The 20948-nt window shown below is 43.6% G+C and overlaps 1 protein-coding gene and 1 long non-coding RNA gene across 4 annotated transcripts in view; one reads left to right on the forward strand and one right to left on the reverse strand.

Moving 5' to 3' along the window:
• Positions 1-4096: 4096 nt before the first annotated feature.
• Positions 4097-15822, forward strand: LOC147112059 (uncharacterized). The gene is made up of 3 exons (XR_015079807.1): positions 4097-6233; positions 11903-11935; positions 15208-15822. It is a non-coding gene; the product is annotated as an uncharacterized LOC147112059 (long non-coding RNA).
• cyfip1 (cytoplasmic FMR1 interacting protein 1) overlaps positions 9525-20948 on the reverse strand; it is a 195323-nt gene continuing 183899 nt past the window's right edge. For all 3 annotated transcript variants that reach the window (XM_085999564.1, XM_085999566.1, XM_085999565.1), the window contains exons 28-32: positions 18405-18477; positions 17650-17744; positions 13058-13296; positions 10813-10960; positions 9525-10322 (exon numbers count right to left, since the gene is read on the reverse strand). In XM_085999564.1, coding sequence (XP_085855690.1) covers positions 10158-10322; positions 10813-10960; positions 13058-13296; positions 17650-17744; positions 18405-18477 — 720 coding nt within the window. In that variant the 3' untranslated portion in view covers positions 9525-10157. The remainder of the gene's footprint in view (positions 10323-10812; positions 10961-13057; positions 13297-17649; positions 17745-18404; positions 18478-20948) is intronic.

Here is a 20948-nt window from a genome sequence, read left to right on the forward strand (position 1 = left end):
CCTGATTCTGTCTGGATAATGCCTCTTTGGGGTATCCAGTTCTTCTGGCAAAGTTGATTCGGGATCAACGTCGTTGTTTGGTTCGTCTGCTTCCAATTGCATCTACCTCAGAATCGGTGATATTGGTACTTCGGTTTCATCACCAGGTGTATCTGATTGTGGTGTGGAATTGACATTGTCCAGTGACGAGAATCTGGTCAGCATGGCGTCTTACAATGCTCTCTCCAACGTCCACGGTATACATTAGGGGTCCTTGCCGTGTGCAGATCGTTCCTGGCTGCCATTTCTCTGTGCAGTAGTCCCGGGCCAAAACTGGTTGACCTATCTTAAAACTCCTGGTCGGCCTTTCATTCATATTCTGAAACTGCCTGTTCTCCACATCTCTTCTGACGTTTGGCTTAACCAAATCCAAGGGGCATCGTAGTCTTCGATTGAAGAACATCATGGCTGGAGTTTGGTTGGTAACCGCATATGTCGCATTCCGGTAGGCAAACAAGAAGTTATCCACCTTGTGTTGGGGTATGTCTTCATGACACATTGCCTTGATAGCCTTCTTGAATGTTTGAACGAACCTCTCGGCCAATCCATTGGTGGCTGGATGATATGGGGCAGATGTGTAATGCTTAACACCATTGTTCTTTAAGAACCTCCGGAACTCTTCAGACACAAACTGTGGTCCATTGTCAGAGCAAATCTGTTCAGGCAGCCCATTCCTGGCAAATATGGTTCGTAAGACAGTGATAGTTTTTTCTGTGGTGGTTGAGGACATTTTTATTACCTCTGGCCACTTTGAATGTGCATCCACCGCAATTAAAAACATCGAGTCCATAAATGGACCAGCAAAATCAATGTGCACCCTTTGCCATGGAGATGAGGGCCACTCCCATGGATGTAGAGGGGCTTGTGGTGGGGCGTTTTGGACCTTCTGGCATCCTGCACAGCTCTTGGTCATCTCTTCGATTTCTCTATCGATTCCCAGCCACCACACAAACGCTCTGGCTAAGTTCTTCATTTGTACTCCTCCCAGATGACCCTCATGAAGCTCACTGAGCACTCTATCCTTCCATTTGGGTGGAATTACGACTCTGGATCCACACATCAAGGTTCCTCTGCACACTGACAGCTGTTCTCTTCTCGGCGAGAATGCTGGCAACAGTGGTTTGCCATGTGCTGGCCATCCCTTCACCGTTAAATCATAGACCCAGGAGAGTGTCGGGTCATTTCGTGTTTCCTTTTCTATGTTTGCATTCGTCACAGGTAGACATTCGACTATGGTCGAGTGGAATATCTCCACAGGATCTACTGCAGGTGTTTCTTCCACCGTCGGCAACGGTAGGCACGACAATCCATCAGCATTCCCATGCTGTTTAGTTCCTTTGTACTCGATGTCATATTGGTGTGCCCCTAGGAAAAGGGACCACCTCTGTAGCCGTTGTGCTGTCATTATCGGGACGCCCTTCTGAGGGTTGAAAATGGAGACAAGAGGTTGATGATCAGTTATTAGAGTAAATTTCTGACCGTGCAGGTAGTGATTGAACTTCTTCACCCCCCACACCAGGCTGAGGGCCTCTCTGTCAATCTGGGCGTAGTTACACTCGGCTGAAGTTAACGAGCGTGACGCAAAAGCTATCGGCCTCTCTCAACCATCAAGGAATTTATGTGACAGTACCGCTCCAATGCCGTAGGGAGACGCATCACACGCCAGTCTTATCGGTAGTGATGGGTTGTAGGGAGCCAATACGTCTCTTGAAGTGATTAGGTCTTTACTCTTCTGAAAGGCCCGCTTACATTCATCGCTCCATTTCCATGCTACTCCAGTTTGTAGTAGGGCGTTCAGTGGGTGCAGAATTGTCGACCAATTCGGCAAAAACTTATGGTAGTAATTCACCAATCCGAGGAATGACCTCAGTTGCGACACATTTTCAGGCGCTGGAGCCTTAACTACCGCTTCAATTTTGTCAGGGGACTTATGCAACCCCTCTTCATCAATCACGTGGCCACAATACGATATCTGTTTCTTAAAAAACTCGCACTTGGGGCGATTGGCTCGTAGCCCATGTTCACGTAGTCTAGTGAGCACCTGCTCTAGGTTGGCAAGGTGTTCACCTGTCACTAGGATGTCGTCCAAGTAACACCGAGTCCCCGGAATCCCTTGCAGGACTTGTTCCATTGCTCTTTGCCATATCGCCGGAGCTGATGCTACTCCGAATACCAGTCGATTATACTGGTAAAGACCTTTGTGAGTGTTTATCGTGAGATACTTCCGAGAGGATTCTTCAACCTCCATCGGCAAATATGCTTGTGCTAGGTCAATTTTTGTAAAACGCTTCCCTCCAGATAGTGAGGCGAAAATATCTTCTATCTGCACTGTGTGAAGGACTGGGTTCACCGTCACCTTGAAGTCCCCACAGATGCGGACCTTCCTTGGCTCCTCAGGCTTATTATTTAACGTTTTCTTCATGACAGGAACGATGGGTGTTGCCCACTCGCTCCAGTCTACCTTAGATAACACGCCTGGATTCTCCAGCTCTGCCTCGACGGCTGGGCGAATTGCATACGGTACCGGTCTTGCTTTGAAAAACTTGGGAATTGCATTCTCTTCTATTTTTATCGAGGCGGTTACGCCTTTAAGAGTTCCCAGTTCTTGTTGAAATACCTCTTTGGCGTTAGCTAAGATTTTTGCCAATCGTCCAGGTGTGACGTCGTCATCCTTTTTACCAGCCCCAGTCAGTGCCTGAATGGAGTGCCAGTCTAAACTTATCTTTCTGATCCATTCACGTCCCAATAACGGTGGTCCACCATCTTGCAGTATGTACAGATACAATTTCTGTATTTCCTTGCCGTTGTATTCGACAGGCACCCTTATTTTTCCTCTGGGGTATACTTTCTGCCCCGTATACGTCTTCAAGACAATGGATGTCTCTTTCAAGGGTATGTGTGAGAATAGCTGCTCGTAGTCTCGTCGATTCATGACGGTCAGAGCTGATCCTGTATCCAATTCCATTTTGACTTGGGACCTTGCTATCGTGAGGGTGACCCAAATGGTTCGGTGATCCTCTTTTGCGATTACATTGTGAAGTTTGAGACAGCTTAGTCTCTTGTTCCCGGATTCACTATCGCTCTTCTGGTCTTCGGAACTACTGTCCGTCATCTTTTGTACTTTCCTGTACTGTTCCTTAGTAGCCTTTTTGTTGTCGTTAGTCTTCTTTCCAGACCTGCAAACTCGTGCAATGTGTCCCATCTTTCCGCATTGCCTGCATATTTTGTCCTTGGACCAGCAGTCCTTCTGGTCATGGGTTGTTCTGCCGCAGTGATAACATTTTTCAAATCCCCATGTCATTTCATGGGTGCCGTATTCTTGTGGCTTTTGCTGTATTTCCGCAGCTCCCCTTGCTGCTGCTTCGTACGATACTGCCACGCTGAAAGCCTTATCTAGCGTCAGCTCTTTCTCCGAGAGTAACCTCTTCTGGGTTCCTTCACTCAGGAGTCCACAGACAAATTTGTCCCGTAGGGTATCTGCCAGTCCTGCTCCGAACTGGCAGTGCTTTGATAGCTTGCGTAGTTCCGTAAGGTAATCAGCATTGCTCTCTTTATGCTGATTTCTCTTGTGGAATTTAAATCTTTCTGCTATCAGCAGCGGTGTAGGATTTAGGTGTTCCTGTAGGATATCAACAATTTCGTTAAGACTCTTCGCCATCGGTTTGGCTGGAGTGATCAGGTTCCGCAATAGGCCGTACGTTCTTGCGCCCATTAAGTTTAGTAGTACTGCTGCCTTTTTCTCATTGGCTACTTCATTTGCCTTGCAATATACTTCGACTCTTTCCACATACGTGGTCCAGTCTTCTATTGCATTATCGAAGGCAGTGATATTGCCAGTCTTCGGTGTCTTGGAAATCTAAGATGGCGCCTCCCGCGCTTTGCCTTCTTCCCCGACTGAACAAAATGGCGCCTCCCACGCTTTGCCTTCCCCGCTGGATTAAGATGGCGCCTCCCGCGCTGTCTGTCTTCTCCGCCGCTGCTAGCGCTGTCACTGGTGTTTTTATGCCTCGATGGCGACGCCCTATGGTCTTAGCAGCAGCGTGGGGGGGGGGGGGGGGGGGAAGTGCGCGAACGCCGTTCTCCGCGGTCCCTGTGGCAAACTGCAGCTCCTCGCGGCTTTCTGCGCTTCTAATTTCTTTTATTTTCCCGTCGTCAGAGCAAACCCTCCGGGACACTTTCCTCCCTCTTCTCAGGTCTGTATGCTGCCCGGCTTCGTAGCACCGGCCGCGCCCTGTGTGCTCCACCCTCTCTCCTCTTCCAGACAACGCTGCTCAGCTCCGTTGAAAAGCCACCCGATCGAGCTCTAGCCCGCCGCAGCCCAGGAAGGATCAGTGTACTACCTGCCACCAGCCCGATTAGCTGGAACACCATAGACAGGATAACCAAGCCCCGCTCTCGACAGCCTCTCCTGCAAATCTTCAACTCCGATGAATCAGAGGCGGTTGTCCACGGTCGACGCCCGTTTCTTCTGTTTGGTTTTTTTTTCTTCTTTCTGGCCTCGACCTCGCAACAACTTCGCTTCAGGGATGGATCCCCATGAGGTGGTGCAGAACTGTAGGTAAGTTCGGATCTGCTCGTCGCCAGTATTATGTCCGTGTGTAATTGAGACACGGACTGCAGGAGTAGGTTACAACAGGTGTTTACCGAGTGGAGAAAAAACTGGAACTACTATGCAAAGTTACTACACAGGCTTATATACAGGGGTGGTCACTACTGGTACTGCAGTATACAGGGGCTGCAGAATATAGTTCCTTCTGCAAAGTACATACACTACATCTTCCAGCCCTATAATCCCCCAAGACGTCTGCACTCTGCCTTTTCAGACCTTTTGACCATCCCTGACTTTAATCGCTCCACCTTTGGCGGCTGTGCTTTCAGCTGCCAAAGCCCGAAAATCTGGAATTCTCTCTTTCCTCCTTTAAGACGCTCCTTAAAACCTACCAAGCTTTTGGTCATCTGCCCCAACATCTCCTTATATGGCTCGGTGTCACTTTTTTTTAATAAACGCTCCTGTGAAGCACCATGGGATGTTTTATTACGTTAAAGGCACTATATAAATACAAGTTGTTTTGTTCTCTGTTATGCAATGTATTCATATAGCAATATGCTGCTCAGCTCGCTCTTAGTATATTATAAATGACCAATAAGTTTGCCATTCCCAATAACTGCAGTATGGATCATCATCCAGAGGCAGTCTAAGCACATTAACTGCTGCCTGAAATATATGCATCATTAAGTTGTGATTTATAAGTGGCATGTGTTCTTGTTCTCTCATGTCTTGTGAATACTTAGCCAAGCACCTGTCCTGCTACATTCAATTGAAAATATTTTAAAATCAGAGTATGCTCCCTGGAATACAATTTAGTTACAAGAAATGTGAAGGGCAGAATACTTGTAAAAGAATAGATCTGAAAATGCATATTGAGATATTTCTTAAGCTAATCAAAGTCAAATACATTTACATTATTTTTCAGTTTTAAAGCCAATCAATGCTAATGGCGCAGCCCAGTTTGGGAGTTTAAAAAAAAGTCAGCTGATTAATCATACACCATATCAGTAAGATGCAAAAGTTACCACAATCCAAGGCATTTTATGTTCATCTCTTAAAGCTAAGGTGGTGCAGTCGATTGATCAACAAATAATTTGTGCATCTGTTCTAAAGGGCATCATCATGGAATTGTGAAGGATAAGTTATATAATTGATCTAGTTGGATTTTTTGAGGGGATTAGCGTGATGGAGTGTCTGTGGATATTGTCTATATGGACTTCCAGAAGGCATTTCATAAGGTTCCGCACAAGAGCTTAGCAAAAATGAGAACACAGAATTCGAGGTAACCTTATGACATGGGCCAGTAATTGGTTGGGAAGTAGGAGACAGACTAAGGATAAAGGGTGGTTCACTCTGATTGGTGGGGTGTGACAAGTCCCGAAATCAGGGGTCCTGACCCCTTCCCACACCCAAACCCGCCTCCATGCCAGTTTCAGAGGCGGGTACCCGCCCCGCACTGGGACACGCCTACTTGAGATGGGAAGGGATTAGTGCCAATTAATTGCCTGTTAACAGGCAGTTTTTAGCCGAATCCCTATTTTTGATGTTGAAATGTGGGATTCCCAACAGCTCCAAACCACGCCAAGTTAGAGTCGTCGGGCCGTTGGGTTGAAGGACTTGGAGGGGTCGAGATGTCGGTGTTCAGGTGAGTGATGTGTGCATGAGTGCAAAGGTGAGTGTGTTTGGTGTGTCTAAAGTGATTAAAGAAGTTTTACCTTTTCAGCCTTCCTTCCTTTAGGTTCCGGGAGTCCCTCATCTCACCGGCACAGAAAGCAGAATGGCTGCGAACTGTCAAAAGTGACAGCCTTCAGCTTACTGTGCAGGAGAGATTTCTAACTGAGTCTGTGGAGAAGGACTCAGGTGGCATAGTGGTTAGCACTGTTGCCTCACAGCGCCAGGGTTCAAATCCGGCCTCGGGTGACTGTGTGGAGTTTGCACATTCTCCCCGTGTTTGCGTGGGTTTCCTCCGGGTGCTCCGGTTTCCTCCCACAGTCCAAAGATGTGCGGGTTAGGTTGATTGGCCATGATAAAAATAAAAATAAATTGTCCCTTAGTGTTAGGGGGGATTAAATACGTGGGGTTACGGGGATAGGGCTTGGGTGGGTTGGCTGTCGGTGTAGGGACCGGGTGCGGATGATCAGCCATGATCTCGTTGAATGGCGGAGCAGGCTCGAAGGGCCGAATGGCCTACTCCTGCTCCTATCTTCTATGTTAGAAGTAAGACTGTCAGTGTTTGATAGCTTCAAACAGCTGTGAAACACTGATATTTCATCTGTCAAAACCTCGACAGATGAAATTTCAGTCTGTGACGTCACCTGTTGCCGGGTGGCCCTTAATTGGCCTGCGGGCTCAACAAGGTCAATCAAGTCAAAATCGCGTGGATTGGCCGCATCTCGACGGAGGCGGGACTACAACCCTGAAAGTTGTAGTCCCGCCTCCAACCCGACTCCCGAGTTAAATTCCCCCCCTAAATATGTGATGTGCTCAGTGCCATCCAGTTGCCTTCAGCACAAAAATAACACTTTTTTCCTTTAAAAGTGCAGCTGTAAAAATTCAGCAGAGGAGTAAATCAGCTGATGATGATTATTCATAAGGCATCACCCTGGGGAGAAAACAAAATGCAGTAGTGTGTATCTGACCCATATTTTGTGACATCTGATAAGCAGCTAGCAGCATCATGTACATTCTCTAAAGAGTAGGGAAAACACGTGGTAATTTTTACAGCAATGTCCAGTGTTGGATACAATTGGAGGCAATTTCTTTTAAGTAACCATTTTACATTGGTCAGTAATTTACATACTTAGTTGCACAATTTTTCATCTCGAGTAAATAACCAAACTTATTCCTTAAATAGGTGCTAACCTGAAATAATTTCAATTCTATTTACCTTACAGAATATTCAGTCAAGTATTCATGGAAGTGGAAGGCAAGCATGTGACCTGCATCCAAGTCTCTTGCAGTGCTGTTTTTTAATCATTTACTCAGATCACTACAGTAGCTCAGAGTGCTTCCCCTTGCACTTAGGTCAGTTGGTAGCAGAGTCAGAATCCCAGAATTTAAAGCAGATAATCTGGACTGATACATCATAGGGACATAGGAACAGGAGTAGGCCATTCAGCCCCTCGAGCCTCTTCTGCCATTCAATATGATCTGCAACCTAACTCCATATACCCGCTTTTTGCCCATATCCCTTAATACCTTTGGTTAACAAAAAGCTATCAATCTCAGATTTAAAATCAACAACTTATCTAGCACCAATTGCCATTTGCAGAAGAGAGTTCCAAACTTCTACCACCCTTTGTGTGTAGAAGTGTTTCTTAATTTCACTCCTAAAAGGTCTGGCTCTAATTTTTAGACTACGCCCCCTAGTCCTGGAATCCCCAAACAGCAGAAATAGTTTCGGTTCCCCTTAGTAGCTTCAAAACTTCGATTAGATCACCCCTTAACCTTCTAAATTCTAGGGAACACAATCCTAATTTGTGTAATCTCTCCTTGTAACGTAACCCTTGAAGTCCGGGTATCATTCTGGTAAACCTACGCTGCACTCCCTCCAAGGCCAATATATCCTTCCTAAGGTGTGGTGCCCAGAACTGCTCACAGTACGCCAGGTGTGGTCTAACCAGGGTTTTGTACAGCTGCAGCATAACTTCTACCCCCTTGTATTCTAGTCCTCTAGATATAAAGGCCAGCATTCCATTAGCCTTTTTGATTATTTTCTGTACCTGTTCATGACATTTTAATGATCTATGTAGCTGGACCCCCAAGTCTTTTTGGACCTCCACTATATTTAGCTTTTCACCATTTAGAAAGTACCTGGTTCTATTTTTAGGTCCAAAGTGGATGACCTCACATTTGCCTACATTGAAATCCATTTGCCAGTTTTGCCCATTCACTTAATCCATCTACATCAGGGCAGCACATGGCGTTGTTGGAGGTGACATCAACTCTTGGATGAGATGTTCAATTAAGACCCCCCCACCCCCACGCATATTCTGGTGGCTCAAGTGGACATTAAAGATCCTGTGGCATTTCCAAGTAATACATTGTTAGTGAAATAGGCTGAAATGTTTGAGTTAGGCAATAAGGCATTATATAAATGCACATCTGATTTCAATTTTTACTTTTTCTCTACCTCTTCATTTTCCTGATGGCATGAGAGGAATTAGAATTCACCTTGTAGGAAATCGGGTGAGCCCTGGCCCTACTACATGAACAGCCTTCAGTATGCATTTCCAAATGATTGGCAAGAATGCTTACTACCACTGTTAATTTCTACCCATGTAAGAGGCAAAACTTCAACCAGTGAACAATTGCATCCCCTGCCCTCCCTTAAAGGCACTGATTCACGCTCAGATTTGGTTTGACAGACATCAGGAGCAGTGTTCCCTTTAAGCTGCGTGGCAGCTTGGCACTCTGGAGCTCCCGCGCAACCAGCTCACCGGATTTTAAATGGGGAAAAAACCGCGCATGTGAGGAATTTTGAATGGGCTGTGCAGCCTGTTAAAGGGTCCCCGAGGTCCAAAAGAATTATTAGAGGGAACATTGTTCAGGAGCTCTTGGTCTCACACCCTAATGACAATTCCTATTCTTCATGTGTAGGCTCAGCCAATGAGTATCCACGGGCTATTTGTTGATATGAGAAATAATCACAGTCACGCCCAATCCTGTCCTCACCTGTTGTCCACACACGTGCAGTTTCCTATAGGGGCCACTGGATAATGATCAGGAGTAGGAATCCCAGCTGGATTTTCTTCCTCCGTAGCCAGGAGCGCCGAGATAAACTGTAGCACCCCAACTTGCTGAGATGAGCAGAGACCTGGGACATTTTCAGTATGGCTCAGTATCACACCAGGCAGTGTGGTTACTCACTGGAGGAACTGAACAATTGCATTTGTGATTCAAGTGAAGAGAAAATATAAGTAGAGTCATAAAAAAATAGATGCTGAAATATTTATTTCTTCCATATAAACTGGTAAACATTTCAAACAAAGTCTCAAGATTCATTTTAAATTTATTGCAACTATTAATTGTGGAAAAGCTTACTGTAAATACGTTGCACTAGAAAAAAATTAGAAGCAAAAATATTATTGGAACAGTGTAGAAAAATGACATCTTTTAGTATAGCACCAGTAAACTATGAATGTAGGCTAGTGTAGTAAAATATATAGATCTGGAAAAAATTTGTTAATCTTTTTATAACAACAGCATTACAAAGAAGTCACATTCGGATTACATTTTTAAATTTCTCATGAAATCTTTGTAACTAAAAATAGTCTAAAAAATAGCCAGTTTTATTTTTTTTTAATTTTAAATCCGTTCCAGGTATTTATTGCTGGTAGTGTTTGATGACAGAATCATCAGTAAAATCCCTCAACCACAGCAAACCATGCATTGTCCTCTTAACAAAGAATCACCCAGCAGTTTAAATGTTTAACCTCTAACATTTCCCATCATTAAAATGCAGAGTATCAACCATTTTATTATTCAGGTGCTCAGAACATTAAAGTTATGATTATTAGGATTACAAATATCCCTGGATTGCTTGAACTGTCCAGAGTGTTTTTTTTTTTTATGAGCTTGCCAGTGACTGATGAATAGGCGGCTGGAAACAGCGGACATGCTCCACAGGTACATTCTCACCGTCGCCAGACTTCAGATACTTGCTCAAGATAGCAAAGATCTCATCGTTAAGAATTTGGAATTTGCGAATTCTGTCAACCATTTTCTTCAAAGGCTGTAAATTTGGAAGGAAAAAAATTCAATAATTTAGTTTAACTTAAAATAAAAGGCTAATTTAGAAAATTATTATATAAATAAACTGGCTCCTCCATTTTCCCATGTGGTTCCTTCAGAAGGGAGAATGGCACGGGTCACCAAACTTATCGTGACTACCATTTAACACTACTTCTCAAATGGCTACCTTGAGAGGCTGGTTGCATGGTTTTTCTCATCCTCTTCTGCTGTGAAATATTTCTCTATTAGGATGGGTTACATTTCACAGCTAAAGTGTAAAATGGCCGTGGAACAATTCCCCACCTTTCCAACTGATTAGTATGTCATAGAATGGTTACACAGCACAGAAGGAGGCCATTCAGCCCGTGCCGGCTCTCTACAAGAGCACTTTGGCCAGTGCCACTCCCCCGATGTGTGGGTTATCGAATCATGCAGATATAATGGTGGTCAGGTCAAAATAATATGTCTGAGCACTTTCAAAGTTAGCATACCACGTTTTTGAGGACATCATCTTTCCCATCATGCTTCTGAACTTTGAGCAGATGATAACAGAAGTCGAGGACATCAAATCGGCGCTGCTGTCCAAGCAGTGTAATGATCAGACAGCCAGCCCAGTGCAGTCCATCGCCAAAGCACTGCCTGTGAGATTTAAAGACAAGGTTAATGCCAAGTAGCACCAAGAGGTCTTGAGTGATGAGATTAAAGCGATACATTAAGACAGGACTTTCAGTTTTGAAAATGAAAGTTGAAGTAGATCTGCTCCCCCCACCAATATATTTCAATAAGCTACCCCAATGGGTCAGAGTGTTTTACACAGCGAGGAGCTGAGCTATATGGACCAGGAAGGCTTCAGGTTTGATCCCTAGTCTCTGCTGAGTTAGCCAATCTCAGCTGGGGTAACTGGCCTCGGCACCATTTGATAGCGTGGGAGGAGTAGCAGCCAGGGTTTTTACTCACTATCCAGGAACCCTACTGGAACAGTAGAGTTAGGACAGGCACAGGCTCCAGCAACAGTGTCCGCTGCTCACCCACATCGTTAATGCTAACAAATGAAGGATCAACACTTGGGGTGCGGGCACTGAGAATGCTCATGGAACTGTCGTCTTGCAAGCAGTTAACGTCTTCAAGAGAGAAGAGAAAATTGGTGATAATTTACCCACTAGAAACTGAAACACAAAAAACCCAGAAAAATCACTATTATTTCCTTTGGAATCTTTGTTTCTAGCAGCCCGAGACAGATCTTGTATTCCACTTACTTGGCACAATCTACACTTGATATATTATACCAATTTTTAAAAAAAGTTGTTATAATTAAAATGATTTTGAAACACAGTGCTTTGTAACAATTATACCCAAATGAAATAATATAGTATTTCTTCAGAAATTGAAGTGTTACAAATTTCATGAGTCCAGTCTATGGTAGATATTCTCACTATTTCAGTGTCAGTCACTCCTGTAAGCAGAGTTCACATTCCCTACGATCTGGAGTGCACCATCACTGCCCAATGTCTAATTAAACAACAGTGTGACTCATTGTTGTGTGTACTGGATACACTAATCATGTGCGATCTCTCTTTACAGCAACTGGACTGAAAAACGCTCTAGTGAAAGAAGGTAGGATTTAAACTAACTGGTTTATTTTACATAGAATACATGAATGAACAGAATAGTTTGCCATACCACGCCTTGAAACATAAAATAACAAAATATGACTCTGCCACTATAATAAATTTAATTCACTTACAAGTTAGTCCCTGAGCTAACCAGCTCCTGATTTCCTTTGCAACAGGTTGTCTCAACCTGGAGTCTCACCTGTCTGTGTCACATACCCATCAGACTAGAGAGGGAGAACTCTACCACCAGGGTGCAAACTCTTGGAACGTACAGAACACATCCTCATTGTCTCAAAGCTGATCGATCACACAAATTAAACTATCTACCATGGCTGGCCGGTCAGTTCCAGGAACCATCCTAACCCTTTGGGAAGCTGAATCTAACTCGATCAATAACAGAAGATAAATTTAAAGAAAATCCCCTCCAGGGCATATTGTTAAAGTCTCATTCTTAACTAATAGCATTCAGAAGCAGCCATTATGTTTATTTTTTTAAAATAAAAGGTATCTTGGGAGGTACGCTACTGTTCTCACCATCTTGCGGTTAAATATTAACGCCAGCTACTATTCAGCCTTGTGCGCCTGTGACATGCTCCCTCTCCTGGGCGAGTGAGAGTTTGGGTAACTACTCTGAGATGTAGAGCTCACTCCTCCCTAGCACAAGTCAAAACACTCTCTAATCACTGCAAAATGTGAGGGTACATCCCTCATTTCTGAAAGTATAGAATCCCAGGTATACTGCGGGAGGGGAAGCGAGGTACGTCCCAAAAACAAAGGGAAGAAAACCCCACAAAAAATGAGGCCAGTCAGTCTTATGTTCTAATGTCATCCTAGGCCACCCTTTCCTTTGCTCTTATAACCTATGGGATAAAAACAAAGCATGGTGCCGTTTATCCACTACTTCTATATTTATCCTGTTTTCTCACTTGCTCTTTTCAACTGTGGTGTCATCCTACACTATGGGCCCTTGAGTTAGGTATCTGAATTATAATCAGAAAAATCCACAGTATTGATAAGAGCGTGCGTCCGGGTCACCCGTCTGCTCGCTCACTCGCTTGGTCAGGGTTTGTGGCCTCATGAAGTTATAACTGGAAACGGCAAGTTAAGATAGCAAGGCACTTACTCCACAGTGAATTCATGTGCTCCGACTGGAATACAGTACACAAACTGCATGGCGCTCCAGAGCCTGTGGAATTCCACACATTCGTCCACGTGCATTACTCCATTGCTGGGAAGAGGTCCGCGCCATATGGAATCTTCCAGGAAATGCCGGATTCGTGTCAGAATCACTTCAAACATGGACAGCCCACAGCAGAGTCGCTCCTTTGTCAGCAGGTCCCCTTCCCTGGCAATTGCGACTTGCTGATTGCGACAAGATTTTAAAAAGAAACAAATCCAGTGAGTGATTCTGATGGTCACACCTGAAATGGGAACCTTGCCTTCTCTCAGACTGACCAGCTTAATTTTCTATTTATACTTCAGTAATTCAAAAATACAAGATTTAAAAAGAGAATCACTGACTTATTAACATAATTATTACCAGTCCCAGCACACAATGACTAAGTGCCACTGCCTGATCTCTCATGGTCTTGTTCACAATGAGTTGCAGGATATTGTCAGGGGCGAGGGGCAAGAGGTGGCAGGCAGTCCTGGCGAATGGAAAGAGTTTTGTACAGGGAGATGCAGAGACACAGTAAAGTGTTTGAAAGCGCTTATTTGATTGACGCCTGTAAAATTCGAGCAGTCAAGTGAGAAAAACACAACGGATGTTTTGTGCTACAGACTCACTTAAAGTGTGATGCGTGCGAAGATATCACTAGCAGATCTTCAGTGGCATTACTCAGGCTCGGTCAGGGGACGTGCCGTTTTAATAAGGACAGCAGCAATATTCCTCAAACTTAATGCATTATTCTGTCACCAAAGTTAAGCTGTGTGTAACTGGCATGTCAATTAAGTCCACAAGTTCGAAATGTTATAGCCACATTCTGAAGTCAATTAGAGGCTCACTGCTGGGGAGGTTTCTCTGTAGATTTGCAACTGCTTCTAAAATCCCCTACTTAATAAATGTGACAGAAATTTGCATAAGTGACAAACCTTTTTTTAATGCATAGAAACATAGAAGATAGGAGCAGGAGTAGGCCATTCGGCCCCTCGAGCCTGCTCCACCATTTAATGAGATCATGGCTGATCATCCAAATTCAGTACCCTTATGCACAAACACATGCACATGGTGATCTCCCTTGGTGTTGCTAATAGTCAGTCTGGGGTCTGCAGCACCAAAGCACCCGACCTGCCGCTTTAAAGCATTGCTCAGGTACTTACTGTGGGGAAGTGATACAAGTTGGTCCCAAGGTCAACTGGAGATTAATTGTCAGAACTTTCTCTAGATTGTTAGTTGCTTGGTTTTTTTCTGTCAGCTGTGACTCAGTGGGTAGCACTCTTGCCTCTGAGTCAGAAGGCTGTGGATTCAAGTCCCACTCCAGGGACTGGAGCATAAAATCTCGGCTGACACTTCAGTGAAGTACTGATGGTCACACCTGACTGCACTGTCAGAGGGGCCGTCTTTCGGATGTGATTTTAAACCAAGGCCCCGTCTGCCCTCTCGTGGACGTAAAAGATCACAAGGCACTATTCGAAGAAGAGTTCTCCCCGGTGTCCAAGCTAATATTTATCCCTCAATCAACATCACTAAAACAGATTATCTGATCATTGTCTTATTGCTGTTTGTGGGAGCTTGCTGTGCACAAGTTGCCTGCAGGACTTCCTACTTTACAACAGTGACTACACTTCAAAAGTACTTCATTGGCTGTAAAGCGCTTTGGGACGCCCTGAGATCATGAAAGGCGATATATAAATGCAAGTCTTTCTTCATCATCTCAATAACCTCTCTAAGTTATCTAAAGGTCAGAAAAATCAGAAGGTAATAACTGGGTTTATTTCTCTCAAAGAAAAAACATTGTTCAATTACAATTTGTTGGGGTTTAGTACAGTGCGATATCTCGAGTGTGCCAGACACTCTCCAAACTTTTATATAAACTAGTAATCCAAGGTGCTGCTCACACTAAATCAATGGATCCCTGTTTTATACTCTGTAAAACAATTCATCATTTTGCTGCTGAAGTGTTAAGGTGTGAGTCCCTTTAACAGTATTAAGTCTTGTTAAGTATACACTAAGTGAGCTCCTACACAAGTCAATTTAGAGGCACACCGTGGTTGAAGAGTTTTTCAATACATTTCAAACAAATGACTTTGTTTCTTTATTCTTATTTCAAGTATGACGCACAAATTGGCACTAGACACTGCAACATCTGAAGTGCAAGAAAGGAACTGCAGGAATGCGCAACGTTTTTATACTGCTAGTAGCTCCCGCGTGGTGTTGCTCACTAAGTCTGATGATGTGCTGTTTTAGAAGGACCATGTAACGTACAATTCTGCTGGTAAAATGTAACTGTTGTTAAGCGAAAGACGATGCAGACATAGAAATCGGGCAAGGGGACTGTGACATACTTGAACATATTAGCATCGAGAGGGAGGAGGTGCTAGCGGTTTTAGCAGGCCAAAAAGTGGATAAATCCCCAGGCCCGGACGAGATGTATCCCAGGCTGCTGTGGGAGGCAAAGGAAGAGATTGCAGGGGCTCTGACACAAATTTTCAGAACCTCTCTGGCCACAGGGGATGTACCAGAGGACTGGAGAACAGCTAATGTAGTACCATTATTCAAGAAGGGTAGCAGGGATAAACCAGGGAATTACAGGCCAGTGAGCCTAACATCTGTGGTAGGGAAATTATTGGAAAAAATTCTGAGGGACAAAATTAGTCTCCACTTGGAGAGGCAAGGATTAATCGGGGATAGTCAGCATGGCTTTGTCAAGGGTAAATCATGTCTGACAAATCTGATTGAATTTTTCGAGGGGGTGACTAGGGGGGTGGATGAGGGAAATGCTGTGGATGTGGTTTACATGGACTTCAGTAAAGCCTTTGACAAAGTCCCGCATAGGAGACTGGTCAAGAAGGTAAGAGCCCATGGGATCCAGGGTGCCTTGGCGCGTTGGATCCTAAACTGGCTGAGTGGCAGGAGGCAGAGGGTGATGGTCGAAGGTTGCTTTTGTGACTGGAAGCCTGTGTCCAGTGGGGTACCTCAGGGATCGGTGCTGGGTCCCTTGTTGTTTGTGATCTACATAAATGATTTGGATGAGAATGTAAAAGGTATGATCAGCAAGTTCGCAGATGACACGAAAATTGGTGGGGTGGTCAATTGCGAGGAGGAAAGCCTCAGGCTACAGGACGATATAAACGGGTTGGTCAGATGGGCGGAAAAGTGGCAAATGGAATTTAACCCTGAAAAGTGCGAGGTGATGCATTTTGGACGGACAAATAAGGCAAGGGAATACACAATGAGTGGTAGGACCCTAGGAAGTACAGAGGGACCTTGGTGTACATGTACATAGATCTCTGAAGGCAGCGGAACAGGTAGATAAGGTGGTTAAAAAGGCATATGGGATACTTGCCTTCATTAGCCGAGGCATAGAATATAAGAGCAGGGAGGTTATGATGGAGCTGTACAAAACGCTGGTGAGGCCACAGCTGGAGTACTGTGTGCAGTTCTGGTCGCCTCACTATAGGAAGGATGTGATTGCTTTGGAGAGGGTGCAGAGAAGATTCACCAGGATGTTACCTGGGATGGAGCGCCTCAGCTATGAAGAAAGACTAAACAGGCTGGGGTTGTTTTCCTTGGAGCAAAGAAGGCTGAGGGGGGACCTGATTGAGGTATACAAAATGATGAGGGGCATAGATAGGGTAGACAAAGAGGAACTTTTCCCCTTAGTAGGGGGGTCAATAACAAGGGGGCATAGATTCAGGGTAAGGGGCAGGAGATCTAGAGGGGATTTGAGGAGGAACTTTTTCACCCAGAGGGTGGTTGGAATGTGGAACTCAATGCCCAAAAGGGTGGTAGAGGCAGGAACCCTCACAACATTCAAGAAGCATTTGGATGAGCACTTGGAATGCCAATGCATACAAGGCTATGGACCAAATGCTGGAAAATGGGATTAGACTGGACAGGGATGGATGGGCGGCGCAGACACGATGGGCCGAAGGGCCTCTTTCTGTGCTGTAAAACTCTATGACTCTAATGGATGAGGTCAGAATTGAATTGCTGTTGCGTTTTCAGGTCACAAACCTAACCGATGATTTGCAAGGTCACTCAGAGGTAAACAAAGACATGGCACAGCAGCTGACCCAGTAGCGTAGCTAAAATCCTAGAAATCTGTATCCATTTACGTTGCTGAAATTGCCTCTGCTTGAATCGCTCGACTTGTTTCAGCCCTGGAATTCATCCCTATTTATATCGAGGGGTGGATCCCAGACAGTGGCAACCCAACACTGCAAATAAAATGGTTCTTGGTGAGGCAATGTTGATTTTTGTGTTGATGGGTTCGCTCACTGAGCATTAATTAGAGGAGATGCGCATTCTTTTTGTGCACAGTAATACTATCTTTCACATGGTGGGTTTGTAATGTGGACCGCGAATCAGATATAGTCATTTGACAAAGCAACTCATGTTTTAGTAGCTGTGTGAGCTTGTGTAAATGTTTGTTATAGGTGTGTTGTAGAAATAAACCCGCTCAATATTATAGTGGCTGCAGTAACCTCTGAATGTTCTTATAACTATAGAAACATGAGTGGATAGCAGTGGAGCTCCAACAAAGAAATTACCTGAGGTGTTCCAAGACGCTCTATCAGTGGAACAAGATGAAGTGCAGCGTATTTCGCTTCCAGTCTCTTCATCTTTGTATCCAGCCTCTCGCCCTCTGTTAAATTGAATAGAAGCTTGTAACTAATGTGAACATAAATGTTAAAACACATGAAACCGGCAGCATTTCACATATTATTCCCTACAATTAGCTGCTGTGCTCAATCCTAATTTCATGAAGTCCACATTATACCACTGTCTACTTATCATATTCTGATCACTGTTAAGTGATTTGACTTAAACTTCTTACTCCAAGTTGATATTTTTATTGCATCTGTTTCTCACACACACACACACACACACACACACGAGAAATACCCATTTATTCAATGTAAAAGCACAGCACTTTAAACAGAAGTAAAACGTCATTCAAGCAAGGAATGTGCTAAAATCCAGAAGGTTTACAGAACTCTTCTACATGGAAAATTCTTGTAAGAACTACAATTAATTTTCTGTACTGCAATCAAGGCTATTGAAGCATATTCTAAAGAATTTAAGCTACATTTTTAAGACTGGATTGGTTATGGCGGCTTGAAGTCAGTGTGCTGAAGTAATTTTTAAACATTAATTTCATTAGCCTAAAAACATGGAAATTGCATTTTAATGCTAAAAAGGTTATAAAATTACTGCACTGAAAACTGAAGATTTTTACATTTCCTGACATCAGTAAATAGAAAATCTCACTGGGCAGCAAATAATTGGTGCTCTCAGCAATTACCTTTGACATGGATTCTTGGCAAAATATTCTGGAATGGTGCAGCATGCAGCAGGTCACAGACCTCCTCTAGAGACTGAAGAGAGAAGACATATTCAGGCAACAATTCAGAGGCGCCGCAGAGAACTGCATAGAAAATTTACTATTGTACCTGTATTACATTTAAAAATAGCTTATGAAATAGGTTTTTCTGTTGAATTATTGCAATAATTGTCTAATTTTTAACTAATTGTATTGAGTAGCACATGTGTGTTGTGGGTCAATGGGCTGTTAGTGAGTAATGAGCCATGGAGCCTGATTCACAACAAGGATTCCCTTCCCTGGATGGCACAGCTGATTCGGAACTTCCCACAGAGGGAAGAGTTGAGGTGCTTTCACACCAGGGGGCGAGGGGGAAATTGGATGTTTCAACAGTAACTTTCAAAAGGGAATTGCATATACTGTATGCTTGAAATTTGTAGGGCTATGGGGAAAGAGCAGGAAGTGGAACTAATTGGATAGCTCTTCAAAGAGCTGGCACATACACAGTGGGCCCAATGGTCTCCTTCTGTGCTGTATCATTCTATAAGTGCTCAAGAGCTGCAGATTAATGAACTTCTGCTCATTCTGACGGTTCATGAGGACTGAAAAGCCACTTATTTAAAAGATTCAACATTCAATGGTTTTAATACATACACAAAATATATATAAGAGCACACAATACAAATCAAATGTGCGAGTCGAGTTAATAGGGCTCCTCGTTAACAAATGCATAGTGATTGGGTGTACAACTAGAGAGCACGCCACATAAACCTTTGCTTCCCTTGAATATTTTGCTAATTTACTTGATAATGAAGTGCAGTTCAATAGAGTGACCTTGGAAAAAAAAATGCAAAAACATGTATTGGAACGTGTGAAACGTTGTTCAGAGAAGGGAGTTTCAAAATTCATATTCAATTGTCTAAAAGCAATATTTCCTGCACAAACTTCAGAACACATTCAATCTAAGGCATTAACCTACAAGTCAAGATGCTGTCAAAGAATATGAAACTGAATGAGATGGGAGCACTCAACATTAAGTATTAAATAGGGATGCATCTTAAAGATTACTTGCCAATATCATTTACTGTCTGTTTATATATAAAAAGGCACTGTGAAGCTGTTAGCAGTGCCTGCATCTCCCAAGAACATTTTACTATGAGGTGAAACAAGTTACTTTGACTTTCAACAGAATATCCAATTTTGGGCATTAACACTATGTTTAGCATTCTCATCCTAAATTGCATTTAGTTTGAAGATCGTATAGGTTTTTTTTGTGGTTGGGATTTGGGCAACACCGACAAGACAGTATTTACTGTGCATTCCTAGCTGGGCTGAGGGTATTAAGAATCAACAGTGTGGAACTGGAGTCACACATGGGCCAGACCAAGTTCCCTGCCCTGAAGAACGACCGAAGATTGGACAGCCTGGGGGGCTCTTTTCTCTGGAAAAGAGAAGGCTAAGAAGAGACTGGATATAAATTATGAAGGAATTCGATAGAGTGGATGTGGAAAAACTGTCTCCACTTGTGGGCGAGTCCAGAATAAGGGGGCATAAATATTAGATAACCACCAACCGATAAAAAAAAAGAATTGCTGCTAAATTCTTTATTTGATCAGAGTGGTGAGATTGTAGAACTCGCTGCCACATGAAAAGGTTGAAGCAGATAGCACTGATGCATTAAGGGGGAGGGTTGATGCATACATGAAGGAGAAGGGAATAGAGGGATATGGGAGCAGGTTGGGAAGATATAATTACAGTGGGAGGTGCTTATGGAGTATAAACACTGGCGTAGACTAGTTTGGCCGAAAGGTCTGTTTCTGTGCTGTAGATTCTATGCAATCAGTGAACCGTGGTTGTCAGTAGAGGTGGAAAGGTAGGGGTGGAGTAGATAGATGTTGCAGAAGTGAAAGAAACAAAGTGGTCTTTCTGACAAATCAACTTAGGGGGAAGAACATGTGCGTATGTCTGCACTGGAAAATATTACTGAATCCGAATTATTCGCCAAAGATAATTTCTTTATATCTCTAAACTCCAAATATTTTTACCATTAATGACTTCACCCAAAGTCCTCCTTCATCTATTAACATTCTGGCTTCATTATATTCTTTAAACTCCATAGGAACTCATGCATTTCCTTCATTTGTAAAGCTGTGTCTGAGAAGCTCAGTTTCCTTTTGCCTTCAAAAACTCACTATAATGTCACAGACTTAAATATTGCACTCACATCTGTGGAGGCTCCAATAAACATCTCACCTGAACCAGGGAGAATAAAAAAAATATGTGCTTGGCATCAGATAGCTGACCCTTCTTTCACTTCCAGCCTTCAGTCTCTCTTTCCCTCTCCTCCTCCACTCCCTCCCACTGAAACCTTTGCCTGTTTTATCAATACCCTACTTCCTACTAAGCTCCAAGTATCCCCTTCTTCCTCCCTGCTTCTTCACTGTGTTGAAATCAAGATTCATCAGATCTTCTACTGAAATTCATTCTCTCCCAGTAAATGCCCTCACCTCCTCCACATTCATCTCT

The sequence above is a fragment of the Somniosus microcephalus genome, chromosome 10 (genome assembly GCF_052327205.1).
Source record: "Somniosus microcephalus isolate GS21.2 chromosome 10, FLI_Smic_1.0, whole genome shotgun sequence".
Classification (NCBI taxonomy): Eukaryota; Metazoa; Chordata; class Chondrichthyes; order Squaliformes; family Somniosidae; genus Somniosus; species Somniosus microcephalus.